At 46.3% G+C, this 17,308-nt stretch overlaps 3 protein-coding genes and 1 long non-coding RNA gene across 5 annotated transcripts; all 4 read left to right on the top strand.

Annotated features, from left to right (window-relative positions):
• Positions 1-489: 489 nt before the first annotated feature.
• Positions 490-3,561, top strand: LOC100838414 (putative phosphatidylglycerol/phosphatidylinositol transfer protein DDB_G0282179). The gene is made up of 4 exons (XM_003557530.4): positions 490-665; positions 763-864; positions 2,930-3,099; positions 3,250-3,561. Exons 1-4 carry the CDS (start codon positions 560-562, stop codon positions 3,355-3,357), a joined length of 486 nt encoding a protein of 161 aa, XP_003557578.1. The 5' UTR covers positions 490-559; the 3' UTR covers positions 3,358-3,561.
• A 398-nt stretch (positions 3,562-3,959) lies between these two features.
• Positions 3,960-6,047, top strand: LOC100837140 (probable receptor-like protein kinase At1g49730). Its single transcript, XM_003561366.4, has 7 exons — positions 3,960-4,382; positions 4,459-4,732; positions 4,875-4,927; positions 5,022-5,089; positions 5,218-5,307; positions 5,398-5,452; positions 5,562-6,047. The coding sequence occupies exons 1-7, from the start codon at positions 4,349-4,351 to the stop codon at positions 5,879-5,881; spliced, it is 894 nt and encodes a 297-aa protein (XP_003561414.1). The 5' UTR covers positions 3,960-4,348; the 3' UTR covers positions 5,882-6,047.
• Positions 6,048-6,743: 696 nt separating this feature from the next.
• On the top strand, positions 6,744-7,663 carry LOC100836832 (RING-H2 finger protein ATL70). Its single transcript, XM_014896623.2, has one exon. The coding sequence runs from the start codon at positions 6,886-6,888 to the stop codon at positions 7,396-7,398; it is 513 nt and encodes a 170-aa protein (XP_014752109.1). The 5' UTR covers positions 6,744-6,885; the 3' UTR covers positions 7,399-7,663.
• An 895-nt stretch (positions 7,664-8,558) lies between these two features.
• On the top strand, positions 8,559-13,691 carry LOC104581724. 2 transcript variants are annotated; one of them, XR_002961046.1, is made up of 4 exons: positions 8,559-10,945; positions 11,610-13,007; positions 13,080-13,184; positions 13,279-13,691. It is a non-coding gene; the product is annotated as an uncharacterized LOC104581724 (long non-coding RNA). The 2 variants fall into 2 exon arrangements; XR_729842.3 differs by having other exon boundaries at positions 8,581-13,007.
• Positions 13,692-17,308: the final 3,617 nt, after the last annotated feature.

Raw genomic sequence — 17,308 nt, 5'->3', positions numbered from 1 at the left:
TAAGTATAAACCCCAAATACCAAAAACACTGCAAAATTACCAAAATTACCAAAATATCTCTGGATTGTTGTTCGGTATTGCTATTGTTCTTGCGCTGGATTAGTTCAGAGCTCGACAAGTCTATCGTGTTTGACAGGAGAAGAGGGTGCCTAGGTGTTGATGATCTCTTTTACCTTTTCCTTTTTTGAGGGAGCTCTTGTTCACTTGTTAAGACTACGGAGTGGTCAAATTTCTACGACATTAAGAAAACCAGTTTTATTTCTCGCGTTGTAATTTTTAGCAGAATTCTTTTTCGCATGCACATCGCTGTTATCGTGAGCCACCGACCTTCCGGAGTTACCCGAGACTGTCAGTTCCCCGGCCCCACGCGTCAGCGTCTGATCCACGGGCGAATCTAGCAAGTCAAAACGAACACGCTAGAAGGGGAAAAAAAAGTAAACAGTGCTCACACGAACTCTCTCCTTGACTTTATCCGGTTCCTCTCTCCCACCTTCGTTTATAAATCCAACCCCGGAAAACCTCTCGTCTCACAAACCAGTCCTCCAAGTCGAAGCAAGCCATGGCGACCAAGCAGAGCCTGAGCCTCCTCGCCCTCCTCGCCGTCGCCGTCGCCGCCGCCTGCCTCCTCCCCTCCGCCTCCGCCGCCACCGAATTCGAATACTGCAGTAAGTAGCATCCTACCTTTCCCCCTTCTCTTGGCTTCTCGAAGGTGGGAATCCCGTGCGATGCGAACTCGTGTGAATCTGCGAACTTGTCTTGCAGAGAAGCACAAGCACTACCCCGTGAAGGTGAGCGGCGTGGAGATCGTGCCTGATCCGATCCAAAGCGGCAAGCCGGCGACCTTCAAGATCTCCGCTTCCACGGGTATAACCTATCCTCCATGTGCTTTTATTTCCCTGCATAGTTGCCTAGTAGTTGGGTATACGTTGTTGTGCTATGAATTCTGTTAGGGCTCTGGGAGAAATTTTACTGCTACTGGATTAAAGCGTCGTGGTAGTAGTACTACTGAACTTTAAAGATATGTAATTTTGCTTGTACCGTCACAGGTTAATCGTTGCGTGGGGCTGCTGTTGGGAATTAGGATTTAGGATATGTACTTCTTCTCCAAAATAAATATGTATAATGTGGTAGTTTAAGTTTTTATTGAGGATTGTGATTTGATGTTCTGTTTTGTCTGTGAAATTGTGATGGGTCAAGTCTCTAGCTGTGTGGTTTAGCAAACGATGGCATGCTTTGGGCGATTTATTTGAGCTGTACCTGATAGCTGTGCTGTCTCGTTTTACATTCACCTGCCATTCAGATAATTATTTCTTTCGAAAGTCATGTAAGTTGACACCATCTTTAAGCAGCCTATAGAATTACAGTGAGGTAGGCATAACATGATAATATCTTTAAGATTGCATCTGAGGAACCAATTTGTCCATGTCCGGTTTTTGAAGTTAGTGCTAGCTAATACACAATCAAGAGGTCGTGACGTTGTCTAGGTTGTAAGACTTGCTCTTATGAACAACTCTCCGTAGATATCAATCATATCATACACTGAAAAATGCATGACAGTTGGCTCTTTCCTCCTACCTGCCTGTGAAGAAGTTATTGATGTCGGGCGTTGTAAAAAAAGCAAGAATGTTGGCTGCGATAATGCAACCGCGTGTACTTCCCGTGCAGTTGAAGTTATTAAGTCCCTTTAGCTTCTCTGCTAATCCTGTAATGATTTGGCCTGTATCCAGCATACCTGTTCGTTGCTGTACCAGAACAGTGCACGTATTATAAAGGCAGCATATAATCTGGCATATAAGACACATTAACCAGTGGTTGGGTCTATGGAGAAGCTTCTAATTTACCTACAGCATGCATCACAAAACATCACCATGTCTAATAGTCAATAGATTGTGGCCTTGGCCAATAGTTCTGCCTAAGGGTGGTATCCCCTCCGTCTTCGTTATGAAGAGGAAAATATAGAAATGAGAGATGTTGTACCTAAGAATGCATCTTCACAAACCAAGAACTGGGAGACCGATCCCTTAATGTTTGCTGCCCTCCCATTTCACAAGTCGAAGTGACTAATTAAGTTCAACATGTGGCACCAATTACCATCTGGTGATTGTCCTTTTATGACACCAAAGCAGCATGCAGTCTCATGACACACTGTGCCCATGTAGTCAACCATCCAAACATAGGGAGTGTAATCTGTCTCTGGGTCATGCCAATTATCCCTTTTTAATTAATGATTTTATATTTGTAATAGGTTAAATGCATATCTTTGTAGATATTTTGTTCTCATTTTGCATAATTGCAGTCTGCAAAGTCTTGAGTTTATTCTTCTTCTTTATCGAACCTTCAACTGTTTAAATATTATTTTCCTGTATTGACTCTGGCCATATGAGCTATGAGCCTGTGACCATGAGAGTCAAAATATAGCAATGGCCAAGTTTTATGATGAATTCTAAAGGTTCCATTCCAATCTACTCCCTCCTTCCCATATTATGTCGTATTAGCATTTTCTCTGATACCAAGAAAACCACACGTGATTACAATCGGGTGCCGAGAAAGGCGCAGATCGCATCGTTTCTGGCATTGGCAGTTAATTAGCGAGCGAACCTAAGCGCTAACAGCCCATGGGCCTTCGGGGTGCACCACGCGGATGCCTAGGATTGGGGAACGCAAAGGTACGATTTAATATTGCTCCATTAGCTACGGGCTGCAGGCCAACCAAAACGACTGCATGCATGCTTTTCTAAACGCGTGCATGTTGTGACTTGATTAGACCTAATAGGACATGTTTTATGGGAAAAATTTAGAAAACTAAGACGACAAATAAATTGAAACAGAGGGAGTAATTATTATGGTTATCGTAAGTCTAATTGGCAATGCAAGATTTGTCTTCTTTTTTTCCATCTTGACTATAATGCCTCTCCTTGACCTTGTGCAGATAAAACCATCACCAAGGGGAAGCTGGTAATTGATGTTAAATATTACGTCATTGCTTGGCTCGTTGATGTCCACTCTGAAACCGACGACATCTGTGAAAAGACTAACTGCCCGGCAACCGGTGACTTCGAGCTATCTCACGGGCAGACCTTGCCATCAATAACTCCACCAGTAAGATTTCCTGCAGCGCATATTTAGTTGTGTTTCTGAATTATGATGCGCATATTCTCTGATCTGGTATTCGCTGCATTCCTTCAGGACCTTACGAAATCATTGCTCCGGTTTTTGTTTTAATGTGTGGACATCTTTGTTCTGTCGCAGGGTTCGTACATGATTGAAATGAAGATGCTGGGGGACAACGACGAGGAACTGAGCTGCATCTCCTTTGGGTTCAGCATCGGCTTCATCGCCCCGGTTGCCCTGCGCTGAATGTGTTCGTCTGAGCTGACGAGCGCCACTCAGCAGAAATACACGTGTGGATGTAACTATAAAACCTCTGTATCCTAGTACCTAATTTGCATATACGCTTGCATGTTCGACTATGACGTTTTAATCAAGAGTTGAACATTACAATAAAAAGAAAAGCCTGGTGTGATGAATTATGGAGCTACTGCTGCTTGATTTTCGGAATAACTGTAGCGTAGATCTGGGCTTGTTGGCTGTTTCGATGATGTTTGGGAAAATTTCTGGTTTAGGACATGGTGTTCTGGTTTTCTGAGGCTGGGCCGTATGGAAGGAAGATCTTGCCATGGGTGCCTCAGATTCTTTAAAGTTTGCATGTGAAATTGCATGGGACCAGACGCCAGCTTAGCTTACTGTTCGACCTGCCATTGTAAAATCTTCATAGCCGTATAAACTCATTGTAAAAACTTTGCCAATATAATGACTTCTCGGCTACACTTTCGTGTTTCACAAATTCGGCCTGAAAGAAAGAAAACAGAACATTGCTTTCGGCTAGATATCTCTGGAAAAGAAGATATAGAGAGGGACCCGAAACAAAAGGCCCAAAGAAGAATCACTCGCATGCTGTAATAACTTTTCTTCCTTTTGTTGATTCCAAGCTTTGCCATGGCATTTGCGAGAGACAAAAGCGTGGATAGGCTCGCTGGACCGGGACCCGGACGGACGACAGGGGAGCATGCAGCCCGTATAGTAGCATCGCATCCCCTCCGACAACCTGTAAATTCATCGGTACGGGAGAAGTAGAAGAGGAGAGATCCCGCTGCTCGATTTCGTCGCCGTATACCTGCAAAGTAAACCTCCATTAAAGAATCGCAAGAAAACAGTGGCCTCTGCTCTGCATCTGCTTCTGAAAGCCAAGACAGAGCCTTCTGAATATCTTCTCCAATCCCGGAGCGCCGTCCTCTCTCAGTCCCCCGATTCATCCATCCATCCTGCTGGCCAGTCGCCTCTGGAGATCATGGGCTGCCTCCGCCGCCGGCTGGGCGCCACGCGTACGCCTCTGCTCTCCCTACTCTAATAGCAATCCGTTGACGTGATACCGTCCATGGCGGCTTTCTGTTTGATTAGGTTCGCTGCCGTTCGTGAGGAGGTTCAAGCCGAGGGAGATCGAGGCGGCGACGAGCGGCTTCAGCACGGCGCTCGAGACGGGCGGCCCACGCGGCACGGCATACCGGGCCCGCTTCGCCGACGGCCTCGTCGCCACGGTCCGGCGGGCTGCTGCCGTCGGCGGCAAAGAGGATGACGGCGGCGCCGCCGCGTTCCACCGGGAGCTGCAGCTTCTCGGCCGCCTCAACCACCGCCACGTCGTCCGGCTCCGCGGCTTCTCCGAAGGCCACAACAGGTCCGTTCAGTTCATCATCCATGGCTCCACATGCCATTTCTCCAAGCCTTTTCCGGCCTCTTATTCCTCCTGATCATCCTAAATCGTCTCAGATTTTGCTCTGTTCTGAGTTGCTAGTAGAGTATTTTCTTTGTGGTTTCAGGTTCCTGGTGTTTGATCAGATGGAGAACAGGAGCCTGAAGGAATGCCTACATGGTACGATATGCACATTTCAGGCAACACCAAAATCCTTCACATAAATCTGTCTTCTTTTGTCAGTTGTAAATTAATACTGAAGAATTTTTGGCAGATCCTCTGAGGACGCCACTGAACTGGAGGACCAGGCTGCAGGTTGCCATAGATGTCGCAGCAGCCCTGGTAACAACAACAACAACTTGCAGAAAACAAGATAGAAATTTCACAACTTGCATCCTACTAGTAGTACATAGGATCACTGCAGATTTAATTAGTTTCTGAACCTTGAGGCATATGGATTGTTGGTTCAGGAGTACCTCTACTACTTCTGCGACCCTCCGGTGTTCCACGTCACGGTCAGCTCCAGCAGCGTCATGATGGACGCCGACTTCGTCGCCAAGGTGAGACTAGCTAGAGCAAACTCTCACATCTTCTTACAATGTCAGACAAACATCTGACCTTTGGCAAACTGAATTTCCACTCGTTTTCAGTTATCAGACATCAGCGTGATCGATCCAACCGATTCCAATGCCGCTTCCTTCCAAGGTTCTTTCTCCCCTGCCTGCCATCGTCGTCTTCATCAAGAACACAAACATGGCTGGCCTGAGCCGGACATGACACTGACAATGCCTGTTGTTTCTTCTTGAATCTTCAGAGGGGATCGAGCAGAGGAGAAGGGAGCTGGTGTACCAGTACGGGGTGCTGCTGCTGGAGCTGGTGACGGGGCAGTCGCCGGGGGGCGGAGACGGGGAGCTGGTGCGGTGGGTGCAGGAGCCCGGGTTCGCGGGGTCGATGCAGCGGATGGTGGACGCGGACCTCGGCGGCACCTACGACGCCGGGGAGCTCCGGGACCTCGTCATCGTCGCCAGGCTCTGCACTCGCACCGCGGCCCATGGCGCCGCCGCCGGAGTCTCCATCCCTCACGTGCTACGCTACTTGCAGGGGAAGGTGGAGGAGAAGAACAGAGGAGGATGATCATCTTTTGCTACCTCAATCTCTGTTCTCCCGCTGCGTGTAGAAAAAAGTCAAAAAAGTTTTTCTTTTCTTTTCTGGTGAATCCGTGAATGGCTGAATGCAATGTACTCTGCGTCCGAATATAGCAGTTTTTTTAATACGGTTTTGCCGATTTTCAACTTCTAAATCTCAGACAAACACTAATTACAATTACTGGTTCAGAGCGCACGATTCCTCCCCAGTTTAAATAAAAAAACTGGGATTTATTTGCTCTGCCGAGACGTTCTCCTATTCCAAACGTGCCGGCTATTTCTCCCCAGAATATAATTATTTTTAAAATAATCTAGGTTTCTTTATACAATACCAAACATCTAGCTGTTCACCGCTCAAAAAAATAATCTTGCTGTTCATAGCGCACAAAAATTCCAAACACACGGAGAAACAAAATACCCCGGTGTTCGGTACTCTTCTAATGTTTTGTTTGTTTGGGCCAACGTGGTACGATGGGCCGTCCATATCAGCCCAATATAGTTAAGAGGCCGAACGAACATGGATACTGGCACTAGTAAAGCACTGATAGAAAGACCCCCAAAAATGAATGATCGCCCCAGTTCCGCCTGGCCCGAAAAAGGTAGTAGCTCATTGCTTTCAGGCCTAGCTAGATCCTAGCCCAAATTGAACTTTTTGTTGGCTGAGCCCAAGTCTGCCGGCTCACAACTGTTGGAAACTGAAAACTGAAAAATTTGAAGCATTGGAGGCTGCTGTTAATCAGGTCAGTTTTTTTTATAAAGGGACAAATCTAGAAACATAATCATACATACAGTATCTAAGATAAACAAACTAGATTACCGATCATTGACCGTGACTAAACACGCCCCGTGGCCGTCTTCGTCTCCATGGCCTCCACCTGCACGAGTCCTCTCTAGAGTCAGCATCCAAACTAATTAAGCTGCTGTCAAAGACACGTTAATCAGCATCCAGAATCGTCCAAAAATTATTAGAGAGCGCGCTAGCGGGCGCGATCGATGAGCACCGGAGGCGGCGGCAGCCCGTCGCCGGCCGGCCACGGCGGCATGTTCGGGTCGAGCGGCGCCGGCGGGTTCGGCTACGGCGTCGTCGTCTCCGTCGGCATCCTCCTCCTCCTCGCCATCATCGCTTTCGCCGCCTTCTACTTCTGCTGCGCCCGCACCGCGCCCACGCCCGGCGCCGGCGCGCCTCGTCATGGCGACGAGGAGGCCGGCGGCGGCGTGGACGAGGCGACTCTGGAGGCGTACCCGACCATGGCGTACGGGGAACTGTGGAAGAAGCAGCGGCGGCGGGGACAGGAGGAGACGGAGGCGTGCTGCCCTGTTTGCCTGGAGAGCTACGGCGAAGCTGAGGTGGTCCGGGCGCTGCCGGAGTGCGGCCACGTGTTCCACCGCGGCTGCGTCGACCCGTGGCTCCGGCGGCGCGCCACGTGTCCCGTCTGCCGGACCTCGCCGCTGCCCAGCCCGCTAGCCGAGGTCACGCCGCTCGCTCTAGCAAGGCCATCGTCCTGAGACCGGCATGCCGGCCGGGGTCAACTCTTATTGGCTTGCTCTCAGCTCTCTGGTTAATTCCTTCCAGTTTCTATATATCCGCGCACACGCCATAGTGTAATCGTAGGGCGATCAGGTTTAGCTACAAGTTGGTGATATGAACTTGGCATTTGTGCACAGAGAGATTACTCCAGCAAATCTGCGAATTTGATCCGTTTGGTTGTACAGTACACGTACACCCTGGCTTGGGTTTTAGTCAGAGCAAGCAGAGGCCTCTGTTTTTTTTTCTTGTTGGTTCATTTCAGTACTGCTTGGCGGAATAATGGTTGCTTTTATGTCGGTCCCGATCCAGGCTGCCCTGCCGGGCGACGGCAAGCTTGCCATCATCGTATAAAAAAAATGATAAAAACGTTCGATTCTCTTTCGTGGCCATGAAACTGGTTGACAGAGCTCCTCGATTCGAAAGAGTGACACGTTGGCAGGAATTTTATGGCCCAATGCTGGTTTGACCTCTATTCCACACAGGCCCGGCCCCTAAGGAACGGCCTCCCAGGGCCCACAATGCTAAGGGGCCCCTGTTTTTTTTTTAATGCTTAAAGGGGGCCCTGATATGTTGCACGTGTGTCTGTGTGTGCTCTTTTTACTGAAAGAACGAAGCACTTGGCAATCGGCAGATGAAGGCCAATGGTCGTTCGTCTCGGCCCTTCCCTTGATTTCCCTAGAAAACACTCGTTTGATGACTATTTTTTTCCGGATTTGCTAGTCCGGCCTCAGTCGATGCTATGAGCCATCCGATCTTGCACTGAGATTCGTGCAGGCGTTTAAGCAGAGACAATGAGAACATATATATAACATAACAACTATTATAAAGCTGTATGAAGTGATTCTGCGCTGGCTAGCACCTGTGCCGTGCGTTGGGTTGGATGCTGGAGGTCGCAGGTTCCAGTCTCTGTTTCCCACTTTTTGTTTTGTCTTCGTTCTTTTCTTTCTTCCTTTTGCTTTACAGTTTTGCTGTACACCAGGCGTCTCGTGTTTTCTTTTGAAACGCAGTCGATTCGTGGACCGTCCATCATTGCATCAAGATTCGTGTCAACTTTCTCGGATAAGTCTTTTTTCCCTCCGATCGCTCCGTCGCAGTTTCGCACCTTCTTCTGGTCTTCTGCCCATTTTGCCGAACAGAGCGCTCAAGAGGACGGCGCGGGGGATTTTGCTCGTACCCCGCATCGTGGTGCGGAGGGAGGCTGAGGGGTGGGGGTTGAGGTGGAGGTTCTGCTCGTCGCCCGCAACGTGGGGGCGGGGGAGATTCTGCTCGCCGGCCGCTCGACGGACGGCGCGGACGAGCATGGCGCGCCGGCCCACAAGGAGACAGGCGGCACCGGGTTCGTCTCCGGCTCGAGACCACGGCCGTTGGGGCGCGCCTCTTCTCCGATCTGCAGGCTCTCGCGGGGAACCTATCGACTTCGTTGGACGAGGAGGAGAGGAGCAACTGCCTGCACTCGATCCTCCTCACTTCCTCAGCGCGCGACGATTCTGGGCGAAGGGTGTCGGCAGTCGAGCTCTTCTCGTCGCCGGCGAAGTCTACGCGCGCGCGCGCGCCCTCCTGTGGTTTGTTCCTTTTTTTCGTTCTGCTCTTCCGGTGATTTCTCCCCTTTTTGCAGAAGGCCCTGCTGTTGAAATAGCTGATAGTGCGCTCGGGCGCTCTTTTGCGGCTGCATTCCTTGATTTTCCCGGCCGATAGGGGTGTGATTTGGGGCCACGGTAGCTGAAGGGTGTGCTTCAGTCTCCGATTGGCAGGGGAAAAAGTGGGTAGGGACTAGGGAATGGAGATTGAAGAGTGCGGATTGGTTGGTGGATGTGATTTTGACTTGTTTGGTCACTTTTTTGCTTGAAGAGTGTGAGCTGGTTGGTGTTAGATCTGTTTCTATAGAGCAAAATTTGGAACTAACAGAGGAAAATTTGGTGAAATGCAAGGATTAGTGCACAGGGAAGTCTCTACAGAAGCATTATTAGCTATTTCCTCACCCTTTCCCCATTAGGTCATTCAGGTGTATTTTTGTGTGTTGTGATTGCTTCAGTTTTGGTTCAATGATTCTGGAGCAGCTTATGGTTAGTATTGAGGCATGTGTTCATGACTTGCCAATTTTTCAGTCAAATTCTGAAGATAATATACCCAGTTACTTAACATTAAATACTTGATGATAAAACATTCTGAAGATATTTGTCTTAGTCAAGTGTCTATTAGGCCAAATTTGAGATTAGTGTCAGTTTTGTTTCCAATTAGTTTCAGAATAGTCTCAGTTATGATTCTGATTTAGCTAAGTTTCAAAGTCTGTGCCATAGTCCATCGGTCAGTTACTGAATTTTTTAATTCAATGTCAAGTTGCATATCTGAACCATGTAGAATGACCTGATTATTAAAGTTATACGACCTTCTGGATAAGCAAGCTCGAGCCCTTAAATGGACTATAGGGCTTGTTTTCAGAATGAGAAGCCCCATGGTTAGTCTAATGCAAGTCAAATAGCACATATTTGTCAGCGCAATTTTGATCAGTTTAAGGTTTTTTTGGTCACAGTTTAATTTCTGCTCTCTAAACTGAAGAGTACATCCTTTTTTTCTGTTTCGCAAGCTGGTAGAAGTTAACATCTACACAGAGAACTTAACAATTACGAAAAAAAAATCAGTCACTGTATCTTCAGTTTTTTGTATGTCTCGGAACTGACAGTTAAAGTCCATGATCCACCTTAGATTAATTCAAATCATCACGTTTTTTAGTGCCGCAATGACTATTTTGTCTAGTTAGTTAAGTTGTACTCCCTCTGTCCCATATTAAGTGACTCAAAGTTGCGCAAATATGGATGTATCTATACCCAAAAAGCGTCTAGATACATGTAATATTTTGTCACTTATTATGGGACGGAGGGAGTAGTAGCTGAAGTTTGAGTCTAAGCGGTGAGAGTTTCTTGTGTTTATTATCACGCGGTGAGAGGTCTTAGAAGTTGATTTTCGACTTGTTTTTGTCCGAACAACTCCATGGATCTACCTTTTTCACAATAAAAAAAAGGGGAGAGCATTGAATAAGGGATCTTCCTCCAGGAGCATCGAGTACATGATTCTGTCGATTCTGCATTGGGTTGGCCAGGTGATGATTTTCTGCTGTAATGCTCAGCTGATCTTTTCTTTCATTGATGTTCCCATTTTTCTGTTATGTGTGTTCCGTCTGTTGTTCTGCTGCTCCTATCAATCTCTAGATCGGTCTGGCATCGCTTTCGTGTAGCTCAATTTGGTCTTTTATGAAGCTGCAATGTGTGTTTTGGCTTGGTTTCACGTGTTTTTTTTTGTAGCAGGCTGGGTTCCTGGGCTGCTTATGGGTTGTTTTCGAGCTGTTGTAGCCTTATTTTTCTTCTCCGCACCCTTTTAACGGGTTTCTTCCGGTCCCGGTAGGCCTTTTTTAGGCCCAATTGAGGGGACAGATGTCTCCTTCTGTTTGCCCCATCTGTGCTGTTGCTGCCGATGGAAATGTATCATCTATGGGAGATACAGATTTAAATATCGGCAAACCATGCAATGGTAAAGTATAATATGTTTTTGCTACATTGTAGTTCTAAATTTTTAATTTGCACCATTGTTACTCGTCGAAATTTGTCATTGCACTCCAATTGAATGTTTTTTTGCATCTCTACTACTGTAGCAATTCATATGTATGCCTTCTGCAATTGCTAGCCTATGTAATTGACCTCCCATGTCTTTGCTACATTGCAGTTTTAAATTTTCAGTTTGCACAATTGCTAGTTGTCGAAATTCATATGTATGCTTTCTACTATTGCTAGCCTATGTAATTGACCTCCCATGTCTTTGCTACATTGCAGGTTAATTTTTTTAATTTGCACCATTGCTAGTCGTCGAAATTCATAATTGCACTTCAATTGAATGATTTTTGCATCTCTACTACTGTGGCAATTCATATGTATGCCTTCTGCAATTGCTAGCCTATGTAATTGACCTCCCATGTCTTTGCTACATTGCAGTTTTAAATTTTTAATTTGCACCATTTCTAGTTGTCGAAATTCATAATTGCACTTCAATTGAATGATTTTTTGCATCTCTACTACTGTTGCAATTCATATGTATGTCTTCTGCAATTGCTAGCCTATGTAATATCAATTGCATCTTTGCAATCACTATGCCTTCTAATTTCTCTTTTCTATTCTTTTGTGTTTTTTCTCTTTGGAAGATGAAGCCCCTGCCGTTGATTGCGAAGCCCCGGTGCGCTCTTTAAGTTCAGGCGCTTCACTTTTATTGATTCTAAACTCAGATGTCATCATTGCAATTGATTTACGATTGAATTAGTGCATACAAGTCCAAGTTTCTGTTTTCTGCAATCACAGTGGATCTATTCAATTTGAATTTCTTTTGGGTTCCCTTTTAGCTTGTCCAATCTGTTTTTGAATTCCTTTTGAATTTCGAATTTGAATAGGTGCTTTCCACGGGATTGCACTGGGTCCCTTTTAGATTGTCGAGATCTAGATTGCATCCTGCTACAATTGAACTGGTTTAAATCCAAATTGCATCTTTGTGATCCATTTCCTAGTGTATTCTGTTGCATCCAAATTGGAATTTTCAAAGTAGGAACCTGTGTTAGACGGCCACTCCCAGATAACCTGTAGCAATTTTCAAATCCTAAAGTTTCAAGGTCTTTCAAATGCAATTGCATTGATCTTTTGAATTTTTCACCTGTAGCTTATTTTGATTGCAGTGTTAATGCCTTTGCATTGCACTTGTTTTTGAAAATTGGTTTCAAATTGATTTGAAGCCCTTACAAAGTGCAGTTGCACCTGTAACTTGGATTTCATCCCAATTGATTTTTGAGTTGATCACTGGGCATAAGTAACCTTTTATGTTTTATGTTTTTTGGATTTTGATTTCTGTTTTTAGGTGAAAATCCCCTTCTACTTTTCTTGCTTATAGTTCCCCATACAGAATTAAGCGACCCCAGAACAAAGAGCAGAACAGCTCAGCTAGTCCATAGGAGAATCAAGAGCAGAACACCTGCAAAGCCTATGCTCAGCTTGGTTTTGATAACCCGCACAGAATCATTTTGTTGGTTTTGATAACATCACAATACAATTAGTGGTATCATCAACTTGAGAATAAATAGGGTTTTCTTCTCTGTCCGTTAATCTTACTTTGTTCTTTTGAACTGAAGGAGCGCTACAGGATTTTTGCAAATACAGTTAACACGAAACGCAATTGAGTTCCTACCGACTAGTAGTTGCATATTTGCAATTTGTGTTTCATGGTTGCACAATCCTCTTAGGTTCACAGTGTACTTGAACAGCAGGTGTGTTTTCTAGTAGTGGCTTTGGTGCATTTTTGTTGCACTTGCACATGCCCTTCCTTTTTTTTATTCATCCTAGTGCATTTTTTATATGGTAGTTGAACTGCATTTGCAATAATTAATCTAGTAGGTGACTACCGAGCAAGATTTTTTTGAAATTTGATTTTGTTGAACATCACACTACAATTAGTGGTATCATCAAATTGAGAATAATTAGGGTTTTCTCCTCTGTCCATTAATCGTACTTTGTAAAAAAGATTGGCAGGTTCATCAGCCATCCATTAGGTTATGGAGGTATAGATCTCTCCTAAATCAACCCCTCTTTATTTTTGCTCTGAACTTACTTGTCTTTTGTTTTGCCGCAAGGGCCCTTGTCAAGTCTGCAAAAAGCCAAATGGGCCATGCAGGATTAAAGACAAGGAGAAGAGCTTCTTCTGCATGTACACCGTTGACATGTTTCATGACCATGTGGTATTTTTGGTTCTTCCTTTCACCTCTTTTTGTTTCATGTTCACATATTTTTGTATATGTTTCATTGAATTTTTTTTTTGCCGAATTTGTACAGAACATCCCCTGCTATATCCGTGAGCAGTTCAACAAGCTATGTTCCATGTGATAACACTAGAAAACGGCGACGGGTATCTTTACACTGTTGATGTCCACGCCGACATAACTTTGTTATGCGGAAGCAAGTGGGGGCAGCTTGTTGCTGACCATGGGATTGCCTTGCGCGACTGTCTAATATTCCATTTTTCAAAGGAGGGCAACCACACCTTTGTCATTCAGCGCACGAACAAGAAAGCTACCTTTATAACCACTCAGTTACGGAGTAGCGTTTGGTAACTCCTAAATAGGCTGATTCACATCTCAAGCTCATGCGATGACTTCAGGTCTAGGACTGACATATACATCGTACTTGAGACTAACAAATGACAATCATCTTGTTGTGTTTCAGAGCGAGTCTGTCCGACTCAACAATTTCATTGTCGAGTCCATGCTATTAGTCGGCAACACCTTGCCCTATGGCTTGTGAAACATAGTCATCATACTGATTCACATTGCTAGTGTAGGTTATGTGTCCGCATAACCTCAATGACCAAGGACCATTAGAACAACATCATAGAATGCATAATCTTACAAACAAATCACGTATTTATTGATACATATTAGTGATGATGTTCAAGGACAATAACAATAACTCATGAATACATAGGAAATAACATCATCACATGATTGCTTCTAGGGCATATCTCCAACACTTCGGTGACCATCGGTCTTCCAGGATAGTAAATAAGCACCCGGTCGAACTCCCTAGCCACGAAATAGGATCCGTCTTCGAATTTCTGGCCTTGATATGGGTTCTTGATGAGAATGTCAGGCCTATTGTCCTCTCAGACTCCAGTTATGTCAGGCACATAATGCATCTCATCTTGAGTGACATTGGACGACTCCTTGATGGTCTTGCCGCCGCGCCCCCTCTTTTTATGCCTCCTCTTATTGTCCCATGCCTTTTGCTCCTCTGCCTTGTACTTGTCATCGATCTTGTGGCCACCCATGGACTCAGCGGCACCCAAGAGAGAGAAAGTAGGAGAGACGCTTCCAACCTGTGCCGACCCTGTGGTCTGGTTATCTTTGAGCTGTGCAGGCATCGACATTGCCCGCTCTTCATCTCCGTCGGCATCGACAGGAGGAAGTATCCTAGTGGAAAGGCCGAGCGGCGATTGAGAAGTACCTTTGTGGGCGGAGGGAGATGGAGTCATAGAGGGCCGGCACTGGTTGTAGAGAGATACCAAGCTCCTTCGCGGGGTAGTCATCACGCAGGTCAGAAGCGCTGCTCTCATCGTGAAGTACTCCCTCCTGTTTGCGTCTCAAACCACTCTGCCAGGGTTCCAAAGCTGCTTCAGCTCATCCTTCACTACCTGTAGATACACATTTAGGTTAATTTCCAGCTGCTTTGGACTCTGTATGAGCATGCACATGTGGATGTACTTTCTCTTAATGATTAACCATGGAGGAAGGTTGTAGACAAACAAGATCACTGGCCATGTGCTATGCTTGATGTTCATGCTTTCGAAAGGATTTATCCCGTCAGTGCTGAGACCAAGCCTCAGGTTTCTGGGCTCTGCCCCGAAATCAGGAAATGCCGTGTCAAAGTTCCACCACTGAGTCTCATCGGCAGGGTGTCATAGGACCCCACCTTCCTCCACATGGTAGTGCCCGTCAGGATCGAATGTAGCCTGCGCCGGATCGTGATAGACAAGATACCTCGCGTCCTTAACACTCAACTCGGCCACCTGGCGTAAGATACCAGACAGTTTTTGCCGGCCTGCCCTTCATCACTTCTTCCCCATCGTCTTCGCCAGCCCTGACGTTTTTCTTCTTATATCTCGATGCACCGCATATGTGGCAGCTCTCATGGTTCTCGTACTCTCCAATGTATACCATGGAGTCGTTTTGACATGAATGATGTTTCACGCAATCTAATCCAAGCAGGCATGTAATCTTCTTCGCCTCGTATGTGCTCTTGGGCAACTTGTTTGGCGGTAGAAAAACTGAAGCAAGGTAACTCAACAAGTTCGTGAAGCCCTTGTCTGACCAGCATGATGCTGCCTTCAGCCTCAAAAGTTCGAGCGTCACTTCGAGCACGTTGTTTTCTTCGCCAGTTCCATCATACAAGGGTGTGTCTGCGTCCTCCAACAATTTTTTGAACTGAGTAGACTCTGCCTCATCTTCGGGGTTCTCCAGCTGGTCCCGTAGGTACAGGTCATCTAGCATTTCGGTAATCCTGCCACGTGGAGCTTCTTCACCTTCCACATTAGCCTCCTCATCGACCTTTGTTTCTTCCTCGGAATCATTCGCCGGATCATACCGCAGGACATCATCATCTTCGCTACCGCTACCGACATCAACGGCATCTTCTCCGTGACAAGTCCAGCGAGAATAACCTTCCACAAAACCCGATGCCAGCACGTGCATCTGAACATCTTCAGGCTTCGTCATGCATGTGTTTCCACATTTGCGACATGGACAACGCATCATCAAAAGTCCTTTTCGTTCCATATCACCTTTCGCGACTCCAAAAAAGACCGCCCATTCGGTTATCCATCGAGCATTGATTCTTTCCTTGGCGTACATCCAAACACAGTCCTTCGATTTACGACACAATACACAAGAAAACAAACAAAGCAAAATAGTTAGCCTAATCATTGACAAAGGAATCAAAGTGTTAATTAATCGGAGCTAACTAAAAATTTAAAATTAGAGACATTCAGAGAGAAATTGGAGGCCAGCGAGAAAGATCGGGAGGGAGAGAGAGCTCGCAAGCGAGAGGAAAGCTCCAGGCGACGACGAGGAGGCCGCATTTTGTCTGGCGGCCACGGAGCTCAAAAATTTGAAATTGGGGAACTTCGGAGAGAAATTGGAGGCTGGCGAGAGAGATCGGGAGGGAGAGGGAAGCTTCGGGGTCGAGAATCGGAGCTCCAAAATGGAGCTCGGTGGCCATGGAGACGGCGCCGCCGGCGCAGGGGGAGGGAGGTGGGGCTACCTGGGGGGCTCGTCGGCGGCCACGGCACCATCGGGCAGCGCCTCGCCGTTGTCGGAAGTGAAGGGGCCGCAGCTGGTCCGTTACGACGCGCAGCGCGACGAGCTGCGGCTCTGCCCAGCGAATTTAAACCGCGACGATCATCAGCGGCGGTCGGGGATTGGGCGACCGTTACTGATAATCGTGGGCACATCAGTAACGGTCGCGGTAGGCCGACCGTTACTGATGCATGGCTCATCAGTGGCGGTGGCTTCTTAACCGACCGCCACTGATGTGTGGCTGGACGGGAACGGGCGGAGCCCGCTCTGTTCATCAGTAACGGTGTCGCCAGACCCGTTACTGACGTGCCGTTACATATAAACCGTTTTTTATAATGCTTGCGCTCATGTTTTGTGTGCAGTGATAAGATTTTTAATGAAAAATGGTTCACGTGCCAGCAAAAGAAATCTATATACATGACCATTGGATATTTGAATGCATCATTACTGTTTGGTGATATTACCCAGCAGCATGCACCCTATTAAACGAGGGACATTTCAATGCATGCACGTTATTCCCAACGAACATTTCAATGCATGCACGTTATTACCCAACGAACATTTCAATGCATGCACATGCATCCTACTCGGCATGTTGCGGTTGCCACCGGAATGAATACTGGGCCTACAAAATCACGTGTAATTAAATACGAGTGCAGTGTCGATACAAATCTCGGGTACCCCAGTTAATTCTGCCGGTACCTCAATAAAATATGTGCTCGGTACTTAGATTTAAATCACTCGGTACATATTAAAAGAATGATCGAATATTCATCTATTAAATTTATCTTGTGTGCCTCCCAAATTTTTAATCGGACGAGAAAATGATTATTAGAGTTCTCCGGTACCCCAAGTAATACCACCGGTGCCTCGACAAAATATGTGCTCGGTACATGGATTGAAATGTAGAATATGTGCTTATGTGTCTATATTATAACTTCGGTACCCCAACTTCATCTAATTGTACCTCCATAAATACGCGGTCGGTACGGGGTGCAAAGACTCGATTCTTGTTT

This window comes from Brachypodium distachyon, chromosome 1, assembly GCF_000005505.3.
Source record: "Brachypodium distachyon strain Bd21 chromosome 1, Brachypodium_distachyon_v3.0, whole genome shotgun sequence".
NCBI classification, from domain to species: Eukaryota; Viridiplantae; Streptophyta; class Magnoliopsida; order Poales; family Poaceae; genus Brachypodium; species Brachypodium distachyon.
This window is presented reverse-complemented; position numbering and strand designations above follow the sequence as displayed.